The sequence below is a fragment of the Mesoplodon mirus genome, assembly GCF_964341445.2.
Source record: "Mesoplodon mirus genome assembly, chromosome: 13".
NCBI classification, from domain to species: Eukaryota; Metazoa; Chordata; class Mammalia; order Artiodactyla; family Ziphiidae; genus Mesoplodon; species Mesoplodon mirus.
The window spans coordinates 63,520,323-63,545,447 of record NC_138989.1 but is presented as its reverse complement, the minus strand read 5'-3'; the positions used below and the strand labels follow the sequence as shown (position 1 = coordinate 63,545,447).

The 25,125-nt window shown below is 38.9% G+C and overlaps 1 protein-coding gene across 1 annotated transcript in view; it reads left to right on the top strand.

The window, feature by feature from the left end:
• Positions 1–23,073, top strand: part of IER3IP1 (immediate early response 3 interacting protein 1) — a 28,029-nt gene extending 4,956 nt beyond the window's left edge. The window contains exons 2-3 of the mRNA XM_082640867.1: positions 20,902–21,003; positions 21,871–23,073. Coding sequence (XP_082496993.1) covers positions 20,902–21,003; positions 21,871–21,926 — 158 coding nt within the window. The 3' untranslated portion in view covers positions 21,927–23,073. The remainder of the gene's footprint in view (positions 1–20,901; positions 21,004–21,870) is intronic.
• Positions 23,074–25,125: the final 2,052 nt, after the last annotated feature.

Sequence of the window (25,125 nt, the reverse complement as noted above, 5' to 3'; positions counted from 1 at the left end):
GAGAACATTTAAGATTTACTCTCAGAGCAACTTTCAAGTAAACAGTGTTGGATCACCATGCTGTCCAGTAGATCCCCAGAGCTTATTCATCTAATAACTGAAAATTAGTGCCTTTTGACCAACATCTCCCCATTTCCCCTACCACTCCACTCCTGGCAACACCATGCTACTCTCTCTTTCTATGAGCTTGATGGTTTTAGATCCCACATATAAGTGAGATAATACAGTACTTGTCTTCCTCTGAGTTATTTCACTTAGCGTAATGTCCTCAAGGTCCATCTGTGTTGTCACATATGGCAGGTTTTCCTTGTTTATGGCTGAATAATATTTCATTATATATGTACACCACATTTTCTTTATCCATTCATCTGTCACTGGACACTTAGATTGTTTCCATGTCTTGGATATTGTGAATAGTGCTGCAGTGAACATGGGAGTGCAAATATCTCCTTGAGATAATGACTTCATCTCTCTTGGAAAAATACCCAGAAATGGGATTGCTGGATCATATAGCAGTTCTATTATATTTTAAATTTTTTGAGGAACCTCCATACTGCTTTCCATAGTGGCTGTACTAATTTACATTCCTATCAACAGTGCACAAAGGTTCCCTTTTTTCACATCCTTGCCAGCATTTATTGTCTCTTGTCTTTTTGGTAATAGTCATTCTAACAAGTGTGACGTGATATTTCATTGTGGCTTTGATTTACATTTTTCTGATGCATAGTGATGTTGAGCACCTTTTCGTGTACTTGTTGGCCATTTTTATCTCTTCTTTGGAAAAATACCTAATCAAGTCCTCTGCCCAGTTTTAATCGAATTATCTGGAAATGCAATTATTAATGGAAAGCACCTCCACAATGATAGTGTGAGAACCTCCACTGGACCCTCTTTCCAATAAAACAACTATAACTAGTGAAAATTATTTTAAAAATGAACATTTGAAGTCTCTGGGAATTGTCATAGGAGTGTACAACAAATGAAGAAACTTTTTTTTTTCCCCCAAGAAAATCTATTAAAGCTCAGTAAGAGCACTGAGAATCTCTGGTATTTGGGCCACAACCAGCTCTTCCCTCTCTCCAACACACACACACACACAAAGGAAATGATAAAGATTACAGTGAAAATTAATGGAATACAGAGTAGAAAAATAATAGAATTAACAAAACTAAAAGCTAAATCAGAAGATCAGCAAAATCAGCAAACATTTAGCTAGACCAAGAAAAAAGGAAAGAAGACTCAAATTACTAAAATCAGGAATGAAAGGTGACATCACTATCTTAGAGAATGAAAAGGATTATAAGGGAATGATGTGAACAACCGTATGCCAACAAATTAGATGACTTAGATGAAATGGACAAATTCCTAGATAGACTACTAACTATTGAACTGACTTAAGAACTAGGAAATCTGATTAGACCTGTAACATGTAAAGAGATTGAGTTAGTAACTTAAAGACTTTGAACAAAGAAAAACCCAAGGCTTCATTGCTGGATTTTACCAAACATTTAAAGAAGACTTAACACCGAAATAGGGAGGAGAGAAGACATCCCAACTCATGCAGTGAGGCCAGTATTAACCTGATATGAAAACCAGACAGAGCACAAGAAAAGAAACTCCAGGCCAGTATCTGCTGAATATAGACACAAAAATTCTCTACAGAATAGCAAGTGGGATTTACCCTGGGAGTGCAGGGTTGGTTTAACATTTTAAAATCAGTTAATGTAACTCATCATATTAATAAAATAAATAAAAATCACATGATATAATAGATGCAGAAAAACATTTGACAAAACCTAATACCCTTTCGTGATAAAATGTTCAACAAACTAGGAATAGGAAGGAACTTCCTCAATCTGATAAAGAACATCTTTGAAAATCCCCCAGTTAACAGACTTCATGATGAAAGACTAAGTGTTTTCCCCAGGTAGGAATAAGAAAAGGATCTTGCCACTCCTTTTTAACATTGTTCTGGAGATTCTGTCCATGGCAATTAGACAAGAAAAAGAAATAAAAAACATCCAGATTGTGAGGTTGAAAAAGTAAATCTCTTGTTTGCAGATGACATAATCTTGTAGATAGAAAGTCCTAAGGAATCACTAAAAAACTATTAGAACTAAGAAATGAGTTTAGTAAGGTTGCAAGATACAAGATCAGAAACAACAATCAGCTGTTTTCCTGTACATGAACAATGAACAATCAAAAATGAAATTAAAGAAACATCATTTACAATATCATCAAAGAGAACAAAATACTTAGGAATAAATTTAACAGAATAAGTGTAAGTCTTACACTATGAAAACTACAAGGCATTGTTGAATGAAATTAAAGAAGAATAAAGACTTTTAAAGATCATTAATGGGTGTAAAAACACTCCATGTTCATGGATTGGAAGACTAAATATTGTTAGGATAACAATACTTAATATTACTGATTTACAGAGTTAATGCAATGTCTATCCAAATCCATATCCCAGTTGGCTTTCTTTTGGCAGAAACTGAAAAGTTGGGTTCTAAAGGAAATTCGAAGTATCCAGAATAGCCAAAACAACTTCAAAAGAGAATACACTGCCCAGACCTTACTCCAGACCTGCGTTCAAATTTCCCAGAAGTGAAGTTGAGCAATGTGTCTTTTCCAGAATTTCTACAGATGATTGAGATTGGTGCTCGTAGATGACAACCACTGCCACAAACTATTGGAATGGCCTAGAATTGTTAGTACTTTGCCCTCCCGAACTTTGCTTTCCATATTTCCTCTTTTATCCAGAAATAGTACAGAAATATTTTGTTTGAGCATGTGTTTTGAATATGGTTCCAGAACTAAGGGAAAGCACGACATTGCCTTGACTAAGTGGATAAGCCATTGTTCTAAAATATCTGAATAGTTTTAAGACAGAATTTTAAAATATTTTAAGTGTTAAATATTGTTTATATAAGCTCTTAACTCTTCTTACCTAGATTTTCATAGTAACCTCCTCACTGGTCACACTCCATCCATTTTTGCTTCTCTTTGTTCTCCCTTCTATAGGAAGCTGAGCATGTTCCTCAGTGTTTGAAATTCTGAGTTCTTCAATATCCCTAGCCTTCAATGTAAAATTCACACTCCCTTGTGTGACTTATAAACCCACCATAATGTTTGCCTTCCTCTCTGTCCTTCCCCTCTTTTACCCTTCCCTAATATTTACCGTGTACCTTTTTCACCATGATACTCTTCTTCACTGCTGAGCCTTTACTCAAATTATTTTCTCTGTCTGTGATGACCTTGATTTACTTCATTTCTTTGACTGGCTAACTCTTCAGCCTATCCTTTAAGGCCTACTTCTGGCATTTGCCTTTCCCAGAAACCATCTCTAACCCATTTTTGTGGGTAATATACCAGTGCAGTTTCTTTTCTGTCTCCTCCAGTAGACTGACAACAAGGGTCCTTTCATCTTTACAATTCATTCCATCAGTCAATGAATGTTTTCTAGATAACTTTATGTTTCCATTGTCATATTCTTGTGATTCCTGACCTGAGAGCTATTATAGTTATACACATAGGTTAGCCAGTATTTTGGCAATAGTGCAGAGAACATGTTGTTTCTTTTAGTGCTCCACAATGATGCTAATTTCCTTTATGTACCAAAAAAAAATCACATAGTGGATTTATCTATTTATTTATCTATTTATTTATTTATTTTTGGCTTCGTTGGGTCTTCGTTGCTGTGCATGGGCTTTCTCTAGTTGCGGTGAGCGGGGGCTACTCTTCATTGCGGTGTATGGGCTTCTCATTGCGGTGGCTTCTCTTGTTGCAGAGCATGGGCTCTAGGCGTGGTACGGGCTTCAGTAGTTGTGGCTTGTGGGCTCTAGAGCACAGGCTCAGTAGTTGTGGCGCACGGGCTTAGTTGCTCCGCGGCATGTGGGATCTTCCCAGACCAGGGCTCGAACTCGTGTCCCCTGCATTGGCAGGCAGATTCTTAACCACTGTGCCACCAGGGAAGCCCCTACCTAATGGATTTTAATACCTGCCAAAATTGTTCTTACTAGGTTTCGTTTGTGATGCCCAGTATCAATTTGACATATATTTATTATGTCCAGGTTTGTGTGCCTGACACACAGTGAGGTCAAACAAACCGAAAAGTCGGAGTTTGGAGCAGAGAAAGGTTTATTGCAATGGCCAAGCAAGGAGATCAGGTGGATCATGCTCAAAAAGCCTAAACTCCCCAATGGATTTTGGGGAAGAGTTTTTATAGGCAAAATTTGGAGGGAGGGCTGCAGGGTATGTGACCGTCCTCTGACTGGTTGGTGGTGAGGTAACGGGGTGGTGTTCCAGTCAGCCTTCTGGTCCCAGCCAGTCTGGGGTCCATGTGCTTATGCTTAGCCTGAAGTTACCATCCTCCGCCTGGGTGGGGCCTTAGTTCCTGTAGAAGAACTCAGAGATCTGTGTTAGATTGTTATGTATATTTCTTGAGGAGGAACCAGGACCCTGCCCTATCACTGCACTACCATTTCTTGACTGCCTTTCCTTTGTTTCTGCATTCCCTCACTCCCCTAATTAGCAACTGTTCGAATCTGCCCTTTGGAACTCAGGGAAGATCTAGGAGGCTGAAAGCCTTTTTCCTCCAAACAAGAAATGGGGAACACAGAAAGGCTTGTGTGCCCAGGAGGGCCCCACAGGGTCCTGCTTGGTTTCAGTCCCACCTTTTCTTTGATACTCCTCAACCTTGAGGGGAACAAGTGCTGGACAAGGAAAGGAATAACATTTTGGTTAGAGATTTTTTTAAAAAAAAATTTATTAGAGTATAGTTGGTTTCCAATGCTGTGTTAGTTTCAGGTGTACAGCAAAGTGAATCAGTTTTACATATACATATATCCACTCTGTTTAAGATTCTTTTCCCATATAGGCCATTACAGAATATTGAATAGAGTTCCCTGTGCTATACAGTAGGTCCTTATTAGTTATCTGTGTTATATATAGTAGTGTGTACATGTCAATCCCAATCTCCCAATTTATCCCTCCCCCTCCCCCACTTTCCCCCCTGCTAACCATAAGTTTGTTAGAGATGTTAATCATAAACTCAGCAGAGGAACTTGGTTTTAAGGGAATTCGGTTTCAGTAGTAGTTATGAGTAAATACAGAAGAAACATTTCACACATGAAACTGTATTAGCTCTGGCTATCATAACAAAGTATCATAGACTGGGTGGCTTAAACAACAGAAATTTATTTTCTCACAGTTCTGGAAGCTGGAAATCTGAGATTAGGGTGCCAGCATGTTTGAATTCTGGTGAGGGCTCTCTTCCTGGCTTGCAGATGGCCACCTTCTCACTGTGTCCTCACATGGCTGGGCAGAGTCAAGATCTCTCTCTTCCTCTTTTTGTGAGGCCACAGCCCTATCAGATTACGGCCCTACCCTTAAGATTCCCTTTAATTTTAATTATCTCCTAAATATCCTATCTCCAGATACAGTCTCTTTGAGGGTTAGGGCTTCAACATGTGAGTTGGGTGGGAACACAAATCAGTCCATAGCAAACAATTAAAATATTACAAGTTGTTATTTGACTCAGGTTTGAATGACTGCTCCAGACCACTGTAATATTAGGCTTTAGAATAGTGAGAGCTGTGTGAGCCTAAGTAATAGAAAGAGAATTCCTAAAGGAGCTAGACCTTAAGTTAAGTTAAACAGTAAATCAGGTTTGCATAAATGTACAGAGAAATGAACAAGGCATTCCACAGGCCTTGCGTATGATAGACATAGTATGAGCATGGCAGTTTATAAAACATTGAAGAAACCATCTGGATATGTAAGTTTCTGTTTAAATATATACTCCTGAAAAACATTTGTTTAATTTCATCAGGGAATAAATGGAAATTACTGTGTTGGATTGGTCTGAGAGAGATTGGTCTGAGTGTACTAGATCATTCACTTCAGCAGTGATCTTTTTGATCAAGGTAATTTTTTAAAACTTACATTAACAGAGTTATTTGTGTAGTTTATTAGGTACTTTCACATTTATGATAGCATTTGATTCACATGTAAATTTGGTGACACTGACAAAGGAAAGCACATTCATTTTCTTTTACAGAAATGGAAACTGACCTCAAAGAGGCTGAGGTTTGCCAGGGTCAGCCAGTCCTCAAAACTGTAGCTAAAACTTTTTCTTCAAAATAATATCTAGCTGAGGGTTGCTGACTGAATCTGAATGGATTACCGTTTTGTGTGTGACTTTTTGAAGTCTGGGCAGTCGAAGGATGTATGTATATGTGGTGTTTTCCATTTAAGTTCATTCCTGAAATTTGGCAGCAGCGACTGCTGGGCGGTTTCATCAGTTGTTTTCTGCTAGGCCCTCTAGCTATGGAAAAGAAAGCTGCAGAGTTCACTCTTTCTCCTTAAAAAAAAAAAAAAAAGCAAAGCTCTTTAAAGCTTTGGCTAGGTTCCTTAGAAAAACAACTGACACTCTAACCAGCAGTTGGAGAGAAAACTATTTGTTATAGTAAGAGATAATTCCTTGCTGCCCTTTTACTTGTCACCTTTGTATTTGTCTATGGAATATCTAGACAGATGTTTTACTCGCTCTACCCAAAATTGTTTTCTTTTTCATTCTAGTGGCATAAGAACAGAGAGGCTAAAATTAGCTGATAACTTACAATTTTTTTTAACATCTTTATTGGAGTATAATTGCTTTACAATGGTGGGTTAGTTTCTGCTGTATAACAAAGTGAATCAGCTATACATGTACATACATCTCCATATCTCCTCTCTCTTGTGTTTCCCTCCCACCCTCCCTATCCCACCACTCTAGGTGGACACAAAGCACTGAGCTGATCTCCCTGTGCTATGTGTCTGCTTCCCACTAGCTATCTGTTTTACATTTGGTAGGTATATATGTCCATGCCACTCTCTCACTTCGTCCCAGCTTATCCTTCCCCCTCCCCGTGTCCTCAAGTCCATTCTCTATGCGTCTTTATTCCTGTCTTGCCCCTAGGTTCTTCAGAACAAATTTTTTTTTTTTTTAGATTCCAGATATATGTGTTAGCATACAGTATTTGATTTTCTCTTTCTGACTTACTTCACTCTATTTGACAGTCTATAGGTCCATCCAACCCACTACAAATAAATCAATTACATTTCTTTTTATGGCTGAGTAATATTGCATTGTATATATGTGCCACATCTTCTTTATCCATTCATCTGTCAGTGGACACCTACGTTGCTTCCATGTCCTGGCTACTGTAAATAGAGCTGCGATGAACATTGTGGTACATGACTCTTTTTGAATTATGGTTTTCTCAGGGTATATGCCAGGTAGTGGGATGGCTGGGTCGTATGGTAGTTCTAGTTTTAGTTTTTTGAGGACCCTCCCTACTGTTCTCCATAGCGGCTGTATCAAGTTACATTCCTACCAGCAGTGCAAGAGGGTTCCCTTTTCACCACACCCTCTCCAGCATTTATTGTTTGGAGATTTTTTGATGATGGCCATTCTCACTGGTGTGAAGTGATAACTCATTTTGGTTTTGATTTGCATTTCGCTAATGATTAGTGATATTGAGCATCCTTTCATGTGTTTGTTGGCAATCTGTATATCTTCTTTGAAGAAATGTCTGTTTAGGTCTTCCACCCATATTTGGATTGGATTGTTTGCTTTTTTGATATTGAGCTGCATGAGCTGCTTGTATATTTTGGAGATTAATCCTTTGTCAGTTGTTTCATTTGCAAAGATTTTCTCCCATTCAGAGGGTTGTCTTTTCGTCTTGTTTATGGTTTCCTTTGCTGTGCAAAAGCTTTTAAGTTTCATTAGGTCCCATTTGTTTACTTTTGTTTTTATTTCCATTTCTCTAGGAGGTGGATCAAAAAGGATCTTGCTGTGATTTATGTCATGGAGTGTTCTGCCTATGTTTTCCTCTAAGAGTTTCATAATGTCTAGCCTTACATTTAGGTCTTTAATCCATTTTGAGTTTATTTTTGTGTATGGCATGAGGGAGTGCTCTAATTTCATTCTTTTACATGTAGCTGTCCAGTTTTCCCAGCACCACTTATTGAAGAGGCTGTCATTTCTCCATTGTGTATTCTTGCCTCCTTTATCAAAGATAAGGTGACCATATGTGCATGGGTTTATCTCTGGGCTTTCTATCCTGTCCCATGGATCTATAGTTCTGTTTTTTGTGCCAGTACCATACTGTATTTTTTTAAAATAAGTTTATTTATTTTATTTTTGGCTGCGTTGAGTCTTCATTGCTGCGTATGGGCTTTCTCTAGTTTTAGCAAGCAAGGCTACTCTTTGTTGTGGTGTGCGGGCTTCTCATTGTGGTGGCTTCTCGTTGCAGAGCACGAGCTCTAGGCGCATGAGCTTCAGTAGTTGTGGCACACTGGCTCTGTAGTTGTGGCTCACGGGCTCTAGGGCGCAGGCTCAGTAGTTGTGGTGCACGGGCTCAGTTGCTCCTCAGCATATGAGATCTTCTCGGACCAGGGCTCGAACCCATATCCCCTGCATTGGCAGGCAGATTATTAACCACTGCGCCACCAGGGAAGCCCCATACCGTCTTCATTACTGTAGCTTTGTAGTATAGTCTGAAGTCCGGGAGCCTGATTCCTCCAGTTCCGTTTTTCTTTCTCAAGATTGCTTTGGCTATTCGGGATCTTTTCTGTTTCCATACAAATTGTGAAATTTTTTGTTCTAGTTCTGTGAAAAATGCCATTGGTAGTTAGATACGGATTGCATTGAATCTGTAGATTGCTTTGGGTAGTATAGTCATTTTCACAATGTTGATTCTTCCAATCCAAGAACATGGTATATCTCTCCATCTGTTGGTACCATCTTTAATTTATTTCATCAGTGTCTTATAGTTTTCTGCATACAGGTCTTTTCTCTCCTAAGGTAGGTTTATTCCAGGTATTTTATTCTTCTTGTTGCAATGGTAAATGAGAGTGTTTCCTTAATTTCACTTTCAGATTTTTCATCATTAGTGTATAGGAATGCAAGAGATTTCTGCGCATTAATTTTGTATCCTGCTACTTCACCAAATTCATTGATTAGCTCTAGTAGTCTTCTAGTAGCATCTTTAAGATTCTCTATGTATAGTATCATGTCATCTGCAAACAGTGACAGCTTTACTTCTTCTTTTTCCAGTTTGGATTCCTTTTATTTCTTTTTCTTCTCTGATTACCATAGCTAAAACTTCCAAAACTATGTTGAATAATAGTGGTGAGAGTAGGCAATCTTGTCTTGTTCCTGATCTTAGAGGAAATTATTTCAGTTTTTCACCATTGAGAACGATGTTGGCTACGGGTTTATCATATATGGCCTTTATTATGTTGAGGTAAGTTCCCTCTATGCCTACTTTCTGGAGACTTTTTATCATAAATGGGTGTTGAATTTTGTTGAAAGCTTTTTCTGCATCTGTTGAGACGATCATATGGTTTTTCTCCTTCAATTTGTTAATATAGTGTATCACATTGATTGATTTGCATATATGAAGAATCCTTGCATTCCTGGGATAAACCCCACTTGATCATAGTGTATGATCCTTTTAATGTGCTGTTGGATTCTGTTTCCTAGTATTTTGTTGAGGATTTTTTTTTTTTTTTGGCGGTATGCGGGCCTCTCACTGTTGTGGCCTCTCCTGTCGCGGAGCATAGGCTCCGGACGCGCAGACTCAGCGGCCATGGCTCACGGGCCCAGCCGCTCCGCGGCATGTGGGATCTTCCCGGACCGGGGCATGAACCCGTGTCTCCTGCATCGGCAGGTGGACTCTCAACCACTGTGCCACCAGGGAAGCCCTGTTCAGGATTTTTGCATCTATGTTCGTCAGTGATATTGGCCTGTAGTTTTCTATTTTTGTGATGTATTTGTCTGGTTTTCATATCAGGGTGATGGTGGCCCTTAGAATGAGTTTGGGAGTTTTGCTCCCTCTGCTATATTTTGGAAGAGTTTGAGAAGGATAGGTGTTAGCTCTTCTCTAAATGTTTGATAGAATTTGCGTGTGAAGCCATCTGGTCCTGGGCTTTTGTTTGTTGGAAGATTTTTAATCACAGTTTCAATTCCATTGCTTGTGATTGGTCTGTTCATATCTTCTATTTCTTCCTGGTTCAGTCTTGGAAGGTTGTGCTTTGCTAAGAATTTGTCCATTTATTCCAGGTTGTCCATTTTATTGGCATAGAGTTTCTTGTAGTAATCTCTCATGATCTTTTGTATTTCTGCAAGTGTCAGTTGTTACTTCTCCTTTTTCATTTCTAATTTTATTGATTTGAGTCTTCTCCCTTTTTAGCTTGATGAGTCTGGCTAATGATTTATCAGTTTTGTTTATCTTCTCAAATAACCAGCTTTTGGTTTTATTGATCTTTGCTATCATTTCTTTCATTTCTTTTTCATTTAGTTCTGATCTGATCTTTATTACATCTTTCCTTCTGCTAACCTTGGAGTTTTTTTGTTCTTCTTTCTCTAATTGCTTTAGGTGTAAGGTTAGGTTGTTTATTTGAGATGTTTCTTGTTTCTTGAAGTAGGATTGTATTGTTATAAACTTCCCTCTTAGAACTGCTTTTGCTGCATCCCATAGGTTTTGGGTTGTTGTGTTTTCATTGTCGTTTGTTTCTAGGTATTTTTTGATTTCCTCTTTGAAGATAGATATGATCTATCCTGGAGAATGTTCCATGAGCACTTGAGAAAAATGTGTATTCTGTTGTTTTTGGATGGAATGTCCTATAAATATCAATTAAGTCCATCTTCCTTAATGTATCATTTAAAGCTTGTGTTTCCTTATTTATTTTCATTTTGGATGATCTGTCCATTGGTGAAAGTGGGGTATTAAAGTCCCCTACTATTATTGTGTTACTGTCGATTTCCCCTTTTATGGCTGTTAGCATTTGCCTTAAGTATTGAGGTGCTCCTGTGTTGGGTGCATAAATATTTACAGTTATGTCTTCTTCTTGGATTGATCCCTTGATCATTATGTAGTGTCCTTCCTTGTCTCTTATAACATTCTTTATTTTAAAGTCTATTTTATCTGATATGAGTATTGTTACTCCAGCTTTATTTGATTTCCATTTGCATGGAGTGTCTTTTTCCATCCCCTCACTTTCAGACTGTATGTGTCCCTAGGTCTGAAGTGGGTCTCCTGTGGACAGCATATGTATGGGTCTTGTTTTTTATCCATTCAGCCAATCTGTGTCTTTTGGTTGGAGCATTTAATCTATTTACATTTAAGGTAATTATCTATATGTATGTTCCTATTACCATTTTCTTAATTGTTTGGGGTTTGTTCTTGTAAGTCTTTTCCTTCTCTTGTGTTTCCTACCTAGAGAAGTTCCTTTAGCATTTGTTTTAAAGCTGGTTTTGTGGTGCTGAATTCTCTTAGCTTTTGCTTATCTGTACAGGTTTTAATTTCTCCATCAGATCTGAATGAGATCCTTACTGGGTAGAGTAATCTTGGTTGTAGATTTTTCCCTTTCATCACTTTACATATGTCCTGCCACTCCCTTCTGGCTTGCAGAGTTTCTGCTGAAAGATCAGCTGTTAACCTTACGGGGATTCCCTTGTATGTTACTTGTTGCTTTTCCCTTGCTGCTTTTAATATTTTTTCTTTGTATTTAATTTTTGATAGTTTGATTAATATGTGTCTTGGTGTGTTTCTCATTGGATTTATCTTGTATGGGACTCTGTCTGCCTCCTGGACTTGATTGACTATTTCTTTTCCCATATTAGGGAAGTTTTCAACTATAATCTCTTCAAATATTTTCTCAGTCCCTTTGTTTTTCTCTTTTTTTTCTGGGACCGCTATAATTCGAATGTTGGTATGTTTATGTTGTCCCAGAGGTCTCTGAGATTGTCCTCAATTCTTTTCATTCTTTTTTCTGTATTCTGCTCTGCGGTAGTTATTTCCACTATTTTGTTTTCCAGGTCACTTATCCGTTCTTCTGCCTCAGTTATTCTGCTATTGATTCCTTCTAGAGAATATTACGTTCATTTATTGTGTTGTTCATCATTGTTTGTTTGCTCTTTAGTTCTTCTCGGTCCTTTTTAAATGTTTCTTGCATTTTCTCCATTCTGTTTCCAAGATTTTGGATCATCTTTTCTACCATTACTCTGAATTCTTTTTCAGGTAGACTGCCTATTTCCTCTTCATTTGTTTGGTCTGGTGGGTTTTTACCTTGCTCCTTCATCTGCTGTGTATTTCTCTGTCTTCTCATTTTGCTTAACTTACTGTGTTTGGGGTCTCCGTTTTGCAGGCTGCAGGTTCGTAGTTCCCATTGTTTTTGGTGTCTGCTCCCAGTGGCTAAGGTTGGTTCAGTGGGTTGTGTAGGTTTTGTGGTGGAGGGGACTGGTGCTTGTGTTCTGGTGGATGAGGCCAGATCTTGTCTTTCTGGTGGGCAGGACAACATCCCGTGGTTTGTTTTTGCGTGTCTGTCAACTTATTATGATTTTAGGCAGCCTTTCTGCTAATGGGTGGGGTTGTGTTCCTGTCTTGCTAGTTGTTTGGCATGGGGTGTCCAGCACTGTAGCTTGCTGGTTGCTGAGTGGAGCTGGGTCTTAGCGTTGAGATGGAGATCTGTGGGAGAGCGTTCGCCGTTTGGTATTACGTGGGGCCAGGCAGTCTCTGGTGGACCAGTGTCCTGAACTTGGCTCTCCCACCTCAGAGGCTCAGGCCTGACACCCCACCAGAACACCAAGACCCTGTCAGCCACACGGCTCAGAAGAAAAGGGAGAAAAGAAAAGAAAGAAAGAAAGAAATAATAAATTAAAGTTATTAAAATAGAAAAGAAATATTAAAAATAGAAAAGAAATATTAAAAATAGAAAAGAAAAAAAAGAAAGAGAAAGAAAGAAGAGAGCAAACAAAACAAAAAACAAATCCACCAATGATAACAAGCACTAAAGACTATAGTAAAAAAAAAAAAAAAGCAAAAACAAAAAAACGGACCATCAGAACCCTAGGACAAATGGCAAAAGCAAAGCTATACAGACAAAATCACACAAAGAGGCATACATACACCCACTCATAAAAAGAGAAAAAGGAAAAAAATATATATATAAGATAAAAAAAGGTAGCAACCAAATCAGTAAACAAATCTACCAGTGATTATAATCTTTAAATACTAAACTAAGATAAACATAATACCAGAAACAAATTATATGCAGAAAGCAAACCCTAAGTCTACAGTTGCTCCCAAAGTCCACTGCCGCAATTTTGGGATGATTCTTTGTCTGTTCAGGTATTCCAGAGATGCAGGGTATGTCCAGTTGATTGTGGAGCTTTAATCTGCTGCTCCTGAGGCTGCTGGGATAGATTTCCCTTTCTCTTCTTTGTTCGCACAGCTCCTGGGGTTCAGATTTGGATTTGGCCCCGCCTCAGTGTGTAGGTCGCCTGAGGGCGTCTGTTCCCACCCAGACAGGACAGGGTTAAAGGAGCGGCTGATTAGGGGCCTCTGGCTCACTCAGGCCAGGGGGAGGGAGGGGTACGGAGTGCGGGGTGAGCCTGTGGCGGCAGAGGCCAGCATGACATTGCAACAGCCTGAGATGCACCGTGTGTCCCCCTGGGGAAGTTGTCCCTGTATCACGGGAACCTGGCAGTGGCAGGCTGCACAGGCTCCTGGTGTGTGTGTGTGTGTGCTTCTTGGTGGCTGCAGCAGCATGCCTGTCTCTGGTGTCCACGCTGATAGCTGCGCCTCGCTCCCGTCTCTGGAGCTTGTTTCAGCAGTGTTCTGAATCCCCTCTCCTCACACACCCCAAAACAATGGTCTCTTGCCTCTTAGGCAGTTCCAGACTTTTTCCTGGACTCCCTCTCGGCTAGTGTGGCATACTAGCCCCCTTCAGGCTGTGTTCACGCAGCCAACCCCAGTCCTCTCCCTGGGATCTGACCTCCTAAGCCCGAGCCTCAGCTCCCAGCCCCCACCCGTCCTGGCGGGTGAGCAGACAAGCCAGCCTCTCAGCTGGTGAGTGCTGGTCAGCACCCATCCTCTGTGCGGGAATCTCTCCACTTTGCCCTCTGCACCCTTGTTGCTGTGCTCTCCTCCGTGGCTCCAAAGCTTTCCCCCCGCTACCCCCCATCTCTGCAGAGGGGTCTTCCTAGTGTGTGGAAACTTTTCCTCCTTCACAGCCCCCTCCCAGTGGTGCAAGTCCTGTCCCTATTCTTTTGTCTCTGTTTTTCCTTTTTTCTTTTGCCCTACCCAGGTACGTGGGGAGTTTTTTTGCCTTTGGGGAAGTCTCCAATGTTCAGTAGGTGTTCTGTAGGAGTTGTTCCACATGTAGATGTAGCTTTGATGTATTTGTGGGGAGGAAGGTGATCTCCACATCTTACTCCTCCGCCATCTTGAAGGCGCCCCCTCTGATAACTTACTATTTTTGAAAAATTAACCCAGTGCTATTCCCTCCCTATATTGTAGAATTTTACCCTGTTTTGTTGAAGAGCAGTTGGAAGGTAAATTTTTTCTGGGAGTCACTCCTCCCATTATGTAAAAGCATATATTTAAATATCTTTTTGGAACAGGTCTAAAAGATAAAAAGATTGTTGAAAATCATGGTTTCTCATAAGAACTGAGTGCATGATCCACGAAGTGATTAAAACAAGTTCTTTTTTTTACCATGTAAGAGCTTGTGGCCATGAATGGAAGGAATTGATAATCTTAGCAATGATAAATTTCCAAAAAGCAAGTAAAGGAAATGAAACCAACAATACCATCTAAAGGTGGTTATCAAGCAAGTTTAAATATTCAGAGTGATTAGTGGTTGAAACCCCTCTACTTTTTGGAACCCGTCCCTGCCGTCAGGATGTTCATGCTCTGGAGAGGAAGGCCTCATTCCACAGGGGTTTCTCCAATAGAGGAGGAGCTTTACAGGCTTTGTTTTTAAATGTTATTTTTATTTTGATCGAAACAGTATATGTGTGTGGAAAAAAGGTCAAAAAAGCCCCTTCAGTTTATGAAGAAAGATAGAAGCCTTCTGCTCCATCTCCCCTCAACCTCCCCCGTTCTTCAAAAGCAATTATTTTCAACTCTTCTTCAGTTTTAAGTCACTGACCTGCTACTGTGGAAGGGTTTAGCACACTTATGCCATCAGCAGCACACTCATTCTTGTGTAAGCACAAATACACACGTACTTCCCTTCTCCATCTCTCCCATCTCCAACCAATTATTGGTTATATCAAAATTCCATATTTACATTACTATGACTATGAGTATTACAGATGAACAGTAACAAAAAATCATAATTTTATCCTTCTAGTTGATTTATGGTTTGGCTGTAGAATTCTAGATTGGAACCAATTTTTCTTCAGAGTTTTGAAGACATTATTCCATTTAATTTTCTCCTTTCCTCGTTGATGTTAAGAAGTCTAATGCCATTCTGTTTCCTGATTCTTTGTAGGTAACCTAAGCTGCCTCTCTAAAAGCCTTTAGGATATTTTCTTTATCTTTATAGGTCTGAAATTTTACAATAATGTGGCAACATGTGGGTCTCCTTTTCATTCATTGGGCTGTGTTCTGATTGGGCCCATTTGGCCTGAAGTCTCATATCCCTCAGTTCTGGGATATCATCTCTTAATATTTGTTTGATAATTTTTTAAAATTTTTATTGGAGTATAGTTGATTACAATGTTGTGTTAGTTTCAGGTGTACAGCAAAGTGAATCAGTTATACATATATCCTCTATTTTTTTTTTTTTTTTTAGATTCTTTTCCCATATAGGCCATTACAGAGTACTGAGTAGAGTTCCCTGTGCTATACAGCAGGTTCTTATCAGTTATCTATTTTATATATAGTAGTGTGTATATATCAGTCCCAACTTCCCAATTTATCCCTTTCTGCTCCACCCCCGCCGCCATCCCCTGGTAACCATAAGTTTGTTTTCTACATGTGTGACTCTACTTCTGTTTTATAAATAAGTTGATTTATACCTTTTATTTTTTTTAAGATTCCACATATAAGTGATATCATATGATATTTGTCTTTCTGTATCTGACTTCACTCAGTATTCACTCAGTATGACAATCTCTGGGTCCATTCATGTTGCTGCAAATGGTATTTTTTTTTCTTTTTTATGGCTGAGTAATATTCCATTGTATATATGTGCCACATCTTTATCCATTCTTCTGTTGATGGACATTTAGATTGATTCCATGACCTGGCTATTGTAAATACTGCTGCAGTGAACATTGGGGAGTATGTATCTTTTTGAATTATGGTTTTCTCTGGGTATATGCCTAGGAGTGGGATTGCAGAGTCATAGGGTAGTTCTGTTTTTAGTTTTTTAAGGAACCTCCATAATGTTCTCCATAGTGGCTGCACCAATTTACATTCCTACCAATGGTGTAAGAGGGTTCCCTTTTCTCCACACCCTCTCCAGCATTTATTGTTTGGAGATTTTTTGATGATGGCCATTCTGACTGGTGTGAGGTGATACCTCATTGTAGTTTTGATGTGCATTTCTCTAATAATTAGTGATGGTGAACTTTTCATGTGCATTTTGACCATCTTGTTTGATCATTTTTTCCTACTCTTTTTTTCTCTCTTTCTGGAACTCCTGTTATTTTGACATGTTGATACTTTATTTTTTCTTTAATTTTGCCTTGTCTGGTAGGTGTCTTCAACTTAGTGTGTCGTCCTCTTCTTTTGAACTTTTTATGCTAATATAGCAAGAACAAGCACTCCTTTTTAAAAAATATTTATTTATTTATTTATTCATTCATTTTTGGCTGCGTTGGGTCTTCGTTGCTGTGCACGGGCTTTCTTTAGTTGTGGCGAGCGGGGGCTACTCTTCATTGCGGTGTGCTGGCTTCTCTTGTTGTGGAGCATGGGCTCTAGGTGGGTGGGCTTCAGTAGCTGTGGCATGCGGGCTCAGTACTTATGGCTCACGGGCTCAGTAGTTGTGGCTCACAGGCTCTAGAGCGCAGGCTCAGTAGTTGTGGCGCACGGGCTTAGTTGCTCCGCGGCATGTGGGATCTTCCCAGACCAGGGCTCGAACCCGTGTCCCCTGCATTGGCAGGCGGATTCTTAACCACTGCACCACCAGGGAAGTCCCACTCCTTCTTTTTTATGTCCCCTTTTTTTTATGGCATCTTGTTCTCTGGGGTTTATAGCTACAGTAGTTGTTCTCTCTCTAAGGATGTTTGTTTTTTTTTTTAAATGAACTTCTACTTCTTGCATTGTCTCTTCCTCAGAGTCTTCTTTTCTGGTTTTGTTCTGTCTGTCCATGTTAAGAATTGTTCCCTCTTGACTGTCAGTTCATTCGAAAGAGTAAAGCACTGAGAGGCTCTTAGGAAGCTCTGTGTATGTGGTTGGGATTTGCTCACCAGTGGGCCTCTCTGTAAGTTCGCTGTTTCATTAAAGCCCCCAGTATGTCAGTATCTGAAGTCTTCTTGGGCAGCTGGTCAATTACCAGAGTAATTTTACCACTTCCTGTCTGCAGAATGTAAGTGTTCTTATTTACAGGCTTACGTGAGACACAAGCAAGGAAAGTGGGCAGGAGTCTGACACTTAGGTTTGCAGACTTTAATTCAATCCACCCTCCCTAGATGTCCCCAGGTCCAGAGCTTCCATGCTTCACTCTCTGCTGAGAGTAAACCTCCTGTCTTCTGAGGGTGTAAGAGAGGGACATTCTTCCTATCAGTTCAGTTTAGGGAAGGGGATGGGATGGGAGAGGAAGGAGGAGCAGCGCTAACTGCTCTCATGGAGACTTTTCAATTAGTCCTCCTGTGTCTCAGCTTTGTCGCCCTCACTGGCATTTTGAAGTTTCTTTCAAGTTTCCAAGGTTCTCAGCACGATTCACCTCAGTTTTTTATTGTGTGCTCCCTGGATGTTTAGGTTTCAGCCTTCTCTGCTAAGTCAGTTATTCTTCCCTTTATTTTTCGTTGTCCAGATCGACTTCTCTTGCCTTCAGACTTCTCTCTTGTTACTCTTTTAATGTCATTTTTAGTAGGGTTTCAGGAGAAAGCTAAGATAAAAGTGTGTATCCATTGATGGGGTTCAGGACGTGCTACCCCCAAATAAGGCACCGTGGCATGTTGAATATCTTAAGCTGAAGGGTTAGAGAAAACACCAGAATCAGAGAGGTCACTCCGCCCTCCTCCCTCCCTGGCCCTTCTTTCTTGAAAGCAGGAGATAAATCTCCCATGTGAAAGGTATCCTTCCTGTACCAGGAGGAAAGGAGACATTCTTATCACCAGAGACAGGGAATTTAGAGCCAGGAAGACTGTATAAACAGACATTATTGCATTTCCTACCCATAGCCCAGACCCCTTTGTTTTGTTAATTCTTCACAAATTTGTTCTTTTGTCTAAAAGGTAGAAAAACTTCCTGCTTTGGTCAGTTTTTCAGATCTTCATTTTCTTGTGAAGACTCCCAGGTACATGTAAAAACTTAATAAAATTTGTGTGCTTTTCTCCTGTTAATCTGTCTTTGTCAGTTTAATTTTCAGACATAGCCAGGGACCCTAAGAGGGTCAAGGAACACTTTCTCCTTCGTTACAGTAACCATTATATTTAACCAAAACCAGGCTGCTTTCTTATTGTGCAGAGTTGTTAAGTAGGTTTATATGAGTAAGATTAACTGGTTTGGAAAATGATACACCTGGTGGTGGTGGCCATTTTGTTTTATGTCCTTCTAGAGACACTATTATGAAATAGTTTTTACCACATTATAAGTAGTTAAAGGCTGGTACTACACCTTTGAACTTAGATTACAAAAAGAGGACTGCCATGTAGTGGAGAATGCTGATTGAGCTCCCTGGAAGAGTGAGACAGGTATGTGGGAGAAAGAACTTACAGTAGAACTTGTTATATGGTAAAAGTCAGCGTTGGAGAAACAGCGTAAGTGTATTTGCTTGTCGGAGACAGAAGTAGATCCAGAAGTAGGAAGCAAGATGCAGGTGTATCTTCTGAGATTGTTTTTATCTTGGAGAGATGTGTACATTTAATATTGGAGGATTTCTTCCTCCCTCCTGCAAAGCTACAATTGAATGATTGGTTACACTTCTTGTGTCTTAAAAATAAAGAAACATGTTTCTTTGGAAGTTTTATCTGCGATTCTAGGATTTACCTTATCTTTATTTATCCAAAATTAACTTGGTCTGCTATAAATTCAGTTTAATTCCACAAACATTTACTAAGTACTTGCTCTGGGTGGGGGAGAGGGGAAAGGTACTAAATTCAGTTCCTGTCTTCCAGGAATTTATAATGTAACTTACAATCAGTAGTTACTATTTGGGGAGCAAAGAGAAAGGTTTATTATGGCATGGGAGGGAATTAGGAAAGGCCCTGACATTGAAGTCAGACAAACCTAGATTCAGAAGCTGCCTTTAACATGTATAGCAATTAGTGGGTAATTGAGTAACCACTAGTTACTTGGGGGGTTGTAGTATGATACAAGGCTAGCATGTCAATTTAAGGAGTTTCTAACTTCACTCAGTAGGCAATGGGGAATCATCACACATTGTGAGCTAGAAAGATCTGACACTTTAAGGGAGAAAGAAGTCGAGAGGAAATTGCAGAGGCATCTGTTGAGAGTCTGGCAAGAGATAGTAGAGGCTGTGATATTAACCACTGTGATAGAAGTTGTGCTGTGGGAGCTCAAAAAAGAGTGACAGCCCTGTGTATGGGGAAGGCTGTAAGCACAAGTGAGCTAGGCCTTGAAGGGTGAGTGGGAGTGAAAACACATCAGCTCTGCTGTGAACTTGAATTTTACATTAGTTTTATACCACAACATATCTCAGTGTTGATGTGACCAAAAAATTTAAAAAAAAACAAGCAACCATTATTTAACCTTTATTACAACCAAGTAAAAGTTGATTAAACAAAGTGAAATCTTGTTACCTGATACATGGTTCTTTCATGTATAAAATAAAAACTTGTTCTCTGTTTTCAAGTTTAAGGGTTAACATGTCAGGAATTAATTAAGCCCTGTAGTTATATGAGAGTAAAAAAATACATAGTCATGTGAGATATGAAAAGTGGACCTGAAATGAGGACAAGAGAAGGACGTTGCAGAAATGAGGACATGTAAGCCTCTAGAAGAATGCGTATGGCAATAAAAAAAGAATTAGCAGATAAAGGTAAAGAAATAATGATTTAGGGTTTCCCTGGTGGCGCAGTGGTTGAGAGTCCACCTGCCGATGCAGGGGACATGGGTTCGTGCCCCAGTCTGGGAAGATCCCACATGCTGCGGAGTGGCTGGGACCGTAAGCCATGGCCGCTGAGCCTGCGCGTCCGGAGCCTGTGCTCCACAACGGGAGAGGCCACAACAGTGAGAGGCCCGTGTACCGCAAAAAAAAAAAAAGAAAAAAAAAAGAAAGAATGATTTATATTATCAGGAAAATGATAGAAGGTAAAAGACTCATTTACTGAAAATAAGTGGGGTTAGGGTTAGATAATAGGCTAAATTCCTTACCTCAAACTTGAGAAATGAAGAGGAATGATCAAGTTAAAAAGATGTGCCTCTGTTGTCAGGTTAGAGCATGCTATGAAGGCCTAACCAAGCTGCGACCAGGTTTACATTAACATTTCCCCAGGTGAACAGATAGTGAAGCTCAGCTGCAACACTTTTATACTGATAATTACTTTGGGTTTTATGAATTCTGAATTGAGCTAATTATTCAACTTGACATTATGCTTTGGTTTTCAATTCTGACCTGAAAAATATTTTGTTTGTTAGTTTAGAAAAAGAGAAAGAAAACAATCAGGGTGTCACAACAGTCATCTTTACTGAATACAGTGCCATGGAAGAATCTATTAGACTGTAGTTTATTTTATAAAATCAAAATCGAAATTAAATGAGTTTGTGCTGCTTATCAAAAGTAAAAAATATACTCAAGTTTTTAAGTCATATAACTATAATTTATGTCTAACAAAGGCTCAAAATCATCTTTAGAAGGTGACTAATGAGGGAGCAAGGTGAGTGCATAATAAATTTTATCACAGCTAATCATCTTTATATTATGCAGTTGGCTGGGGAACAGACCAGGGAATTGGTGGATTTGGAGAAGAGCCAGGAATTAAATCTCAGCTAATGAACCTTATTCGATCTGTGAGAACTGTGATGAGAGGTAAGAAAAACTAGTGGAACACTCTTAATTTTGTGGTTTGATTTAAGTAGCAAAACTTCCAAGTGTGAATGCCATTTTTGTAGTGGGAACTTTTTTCTATAATATTTAACTTGGCTTTACTGCTTAAAAGTTACTAGTTTCTTTCCTAGCTTGCCTCTTATTTCTATCTTATTTCTATCTTGATGCAGATGGAATGCTCAGTGGTATAATATTTGTATGCTACCTGTATGTCACCTCTCAGAGTTGAAAGACAATGGTGTTCTTACCTTTTAGAAATTCCTTTGCTTCTAAGTAGAAAAATCATCTAGAGTCCTGTAAGACTTTCAAGAGAAAAATACAGGTCCCATATCTGCTATTTTTATTAGAAAATATTTTAGAGCAACTCAAGAATTCAAAACCTTTTATTTAAAACCATTAAAATTAGGGTCTCTTTCTATCTCTCTCTCTGTCTCTCTGTTAGCTGATTTCATCACAGCTTTGGGTAGAATGATAAGTTTCATTCTTAGCGATGAAGCAACAGAATCTTCTTTGCACTGTATTTCTAATGTCAGTTGTCACTGGCAGCCATGTGGGTCTACTTCTGCCTGGGTCCAGTATGCTTCTGTGTTCCCAGAGCTGCACCAGCACTATCCACAGATGACTTTATATTGATCTTGTACCAGTGTGACCCTTATCCCCAGTCACACAAGCCCACTTTACAATAAGTTTTGGATTTTATGATCCAATGCATGTTTGAACGTTACTCTGTTACAAGGATTTGCAGTGTGATTCTGATGACATACTGTATTTCCATCCTTCCTGGATGCTAGTAAAACTATGTCATTTTTTTAATAATAAAAAACTTCTGTTTTTTTTTTTTTTTTGCAGTGCCATTGATAATAGTAAACTCAATTGCAATTGTATTACTTTTACTATTTGGGTGAAGATCAATGGGGAAAATGGAGACTCAGAAGAAGAGCTGCCAGCGGAAGTTATTACTTCAGTCTTTATTGGAACATACGTATCTTAGCTGGCTGACCTTGGACTTGACAAAAATGTAAACCTGCCAATAAAACCAGAGTCCCTATTTATCTGATTTTTTTGAATGTTGCACTTATAGTTTTATTGCAAAAAGATCAGATCATCAGAGGCCAGATTGGAATACATTTGATTGCTGACTGCTGATAAAAGTTCATGCTATGGTAAAGATTGTTAAAAGGGTGCAGGACTGTCACTTCTGTGTTTTTAGAGGTTTCTTTCTTTGACTTCTCAGGGATGAATTTTTGTTTTCAAAGTTCCTTGTGACTTAGCTATGATGTGAGAATGATTATCCTCCTAGATAAAATTTAAAGGATTTTTAAAATATAAAATGTTAGATAGGAAATTTGGATTATTTTATTTTGAACTCTTTGGTTAAATATTTTTTCTGTATACTGTCTCAGCTATGAAAAATTCAAATTCATAGTAACTATCGAAGAGCAATACTCTGATTTCTGGGAGAATTCTAATTTTGTTAGTCGGTTAGTCACACGATGATTGTTTATTTAAGTTTTAAGTTCTTTTCATGCATCTGTTATTTTATTAATTGGCCTGAATGATGAGACCGGGTCAGTATCTACATATTTCCATAGGTAAAAAAAAATCTGTATAGAAAAGTCTATGCCCTTTTTAACAGTGATGACTTATTTTTTTAAAATCAGCATAAATAGCAGCCTGCAGGAGCAATCCTAAACAATCACCATTAAACCATAAGAAGACTTCATTAAACCGTAAGAAGACTTTATTGTGAAGCATTTACCTCCCCAAATTATCACGTTTCCGTTTCTTGGAGTAGCACATTAAGGGGTGTGATTTGTAATTCTTCATTCTGTCAGTCAGTAGAGCATTCATGGTGGATAAATTGTCTTTTGTTTTTTTATGTCTTAGACCATCCCATATTTGCTTATGCCATAATACTGTTTTATGCAGAAAGATTAAAACAATGTAAATGATTTTTCTGGGAAGTATTAGTTATAATATTTGAAAGGGGGTGGAATGGAATCTTTGTCTATAGGAGAACATTTGTAAATAAAGTTCAGTTTCCAAGTCAAACACTTGTTTTTGTACTTCAGTATATAACCTGTCTGTTAATTAATTTCATTTTGTGTGCAACACTTATATATGTTCTTTGCTGTAAAATCACTGAGTACAGATTTAATGAAAGTAAACATTCACATTCCTTTTTTTTTCTTCCTTTTTTTTTTTTCTTCAATGAATTAACAGAATTGCTGACATATATCAGGAAGACTCGTGAGCAATTTTGATTCTATGACTTAAGTTACTTCTAAAACTTTGGAGCAGGTATTGGATGACTATTGGCCATGCCTGAGCTGGAGATGGAAGAGCGGAAGATCTCTGAGCAGGGGGGCCTTGCAGCTGAACCAAAGAAATGTACCAGGGATCCTAAGTTGATTACTTGGCTCATGGGAGTAACTAACATATTTGGCACTTAAAGGCAATGTTCTTTTGGCCTTAGAAGGATCTGATGCACAAGTTCAAGTTTAAGCTGCTGAACAGATTCAAAAGTAGCAGTTAATTGAGGGCACTCCTGTTTCTCCACAGGCAGTGAGCCATATAGAATTTTAAAAAGAAAGCAAAGAGAGACCTTGGCCTGATACCATTTTCATTAAGACATTACAACACACCTTTATATTCATTAATTGTCAGAATACTGTCCAAGTTCACACTCCAGTGGAGAGCAGTCATAGCAGGGCAGGATCAGAGTTTTCTGTAGCAAAGTGGTTCTGAGGAAAGTGCAGCATGGACATCAAAATATTTCATCTCTAAAGGACTCTTGCACAGTTCTAGGTTTACCGTGCCTGAAGACAGGTCTGTAAGCTTTCACAGGTTAACCCTGGTTTATCCAGAGAAGTTGCAATTCAGTAACGACAGCATCTTGTTTTAGTAGACAGTAACTTAAGTGCCTGCCTGCCTGCCAACATCTTCCCCCTTAGCCATTATCAGGATTAACAATTTGTGATTATTCTGGACTCCAAATATCTGTGGTGTTAATGGTCCCGTGTATTCTGACCCTGTGTCTATATGCCTATGACCTGTGGTGAAGGCTCTTGGCTGTAGTGTGTACATACTCAAATTCATACCCTAGTCCTTAATCAAGTACAGTGGTTTTCAAACTTTGATTGCTAACAGAACTGGATTTTCAAAAGAATAATAACATAGAAGTGTAACTGTCCGATATCTAAAATAGATGGGAGCAGGTCCATATATCAGTTGAAGCGGGAATGGGACCCATAGGCCCACTGTTCAGCCTCCACCTCACTCTTAACAAGCTTCCTAAGGCACTTCCACGAAACCCTAAGTTTTCAAAAACATGGTTATGAAGTATCTTTTAAAAAAAAAAATCCTTGCTTTAGGTAGAGTAGGCACGTTGATCTGTGCTCTATAGATACTTGCAATCACTTGTGTGTATATGTGTGTGTACTCATGAAATGACCTGAGACAAAGCAGTACATCTGAGTAAAATAGGAGGTAGGATATTGCTAGTATGCTAGCATGTTTTATCATATGACTTAAATAAACTTCTTAAGACCTCAGTTGTTTTTGGTTCCTTCCTCTGTAAAATTAGTCAATAACTGTTTTAGAACAGAAGTCTGCTCCAGATTATACATACATACATACATATATATATATATAATTTCCAGGTCACTGACCTTTGATCCTAGATCAAAGAGATGTTCTTTTGAAGTAAAATGTTTTTGGTGAAATAAATTACTTTCTTACTGGCAGCTTCAAAGTTATTACCAATAATAAAATTTTGATACCAACCAAAATGGAAATCATTTTTGCTAAAATTTTCTTTGGCCCCTAATTGGTCATTAGATGTCAGACATAGTGAAAACATCTGTGCAAGGACCTGGGACACATAGTGGGCAGTGTCCACCGATACTAATGATCAAGGTAAGTTGTGGAATTCTACTCTTTTTGTTTTAGTTCTGATACTGTTTTCGTTACACCTCCGCTCCTCTTCTGGGTTCTTTATCCCATCTTTTTCTTTCTCAAGTTCTCCTTCTGAGGTCCCATCCCATCTTTACTCATCTTGCCCTTTGGCAGGCAAAGCCATTTGAGTCTTTTGGTAAGGAGGAA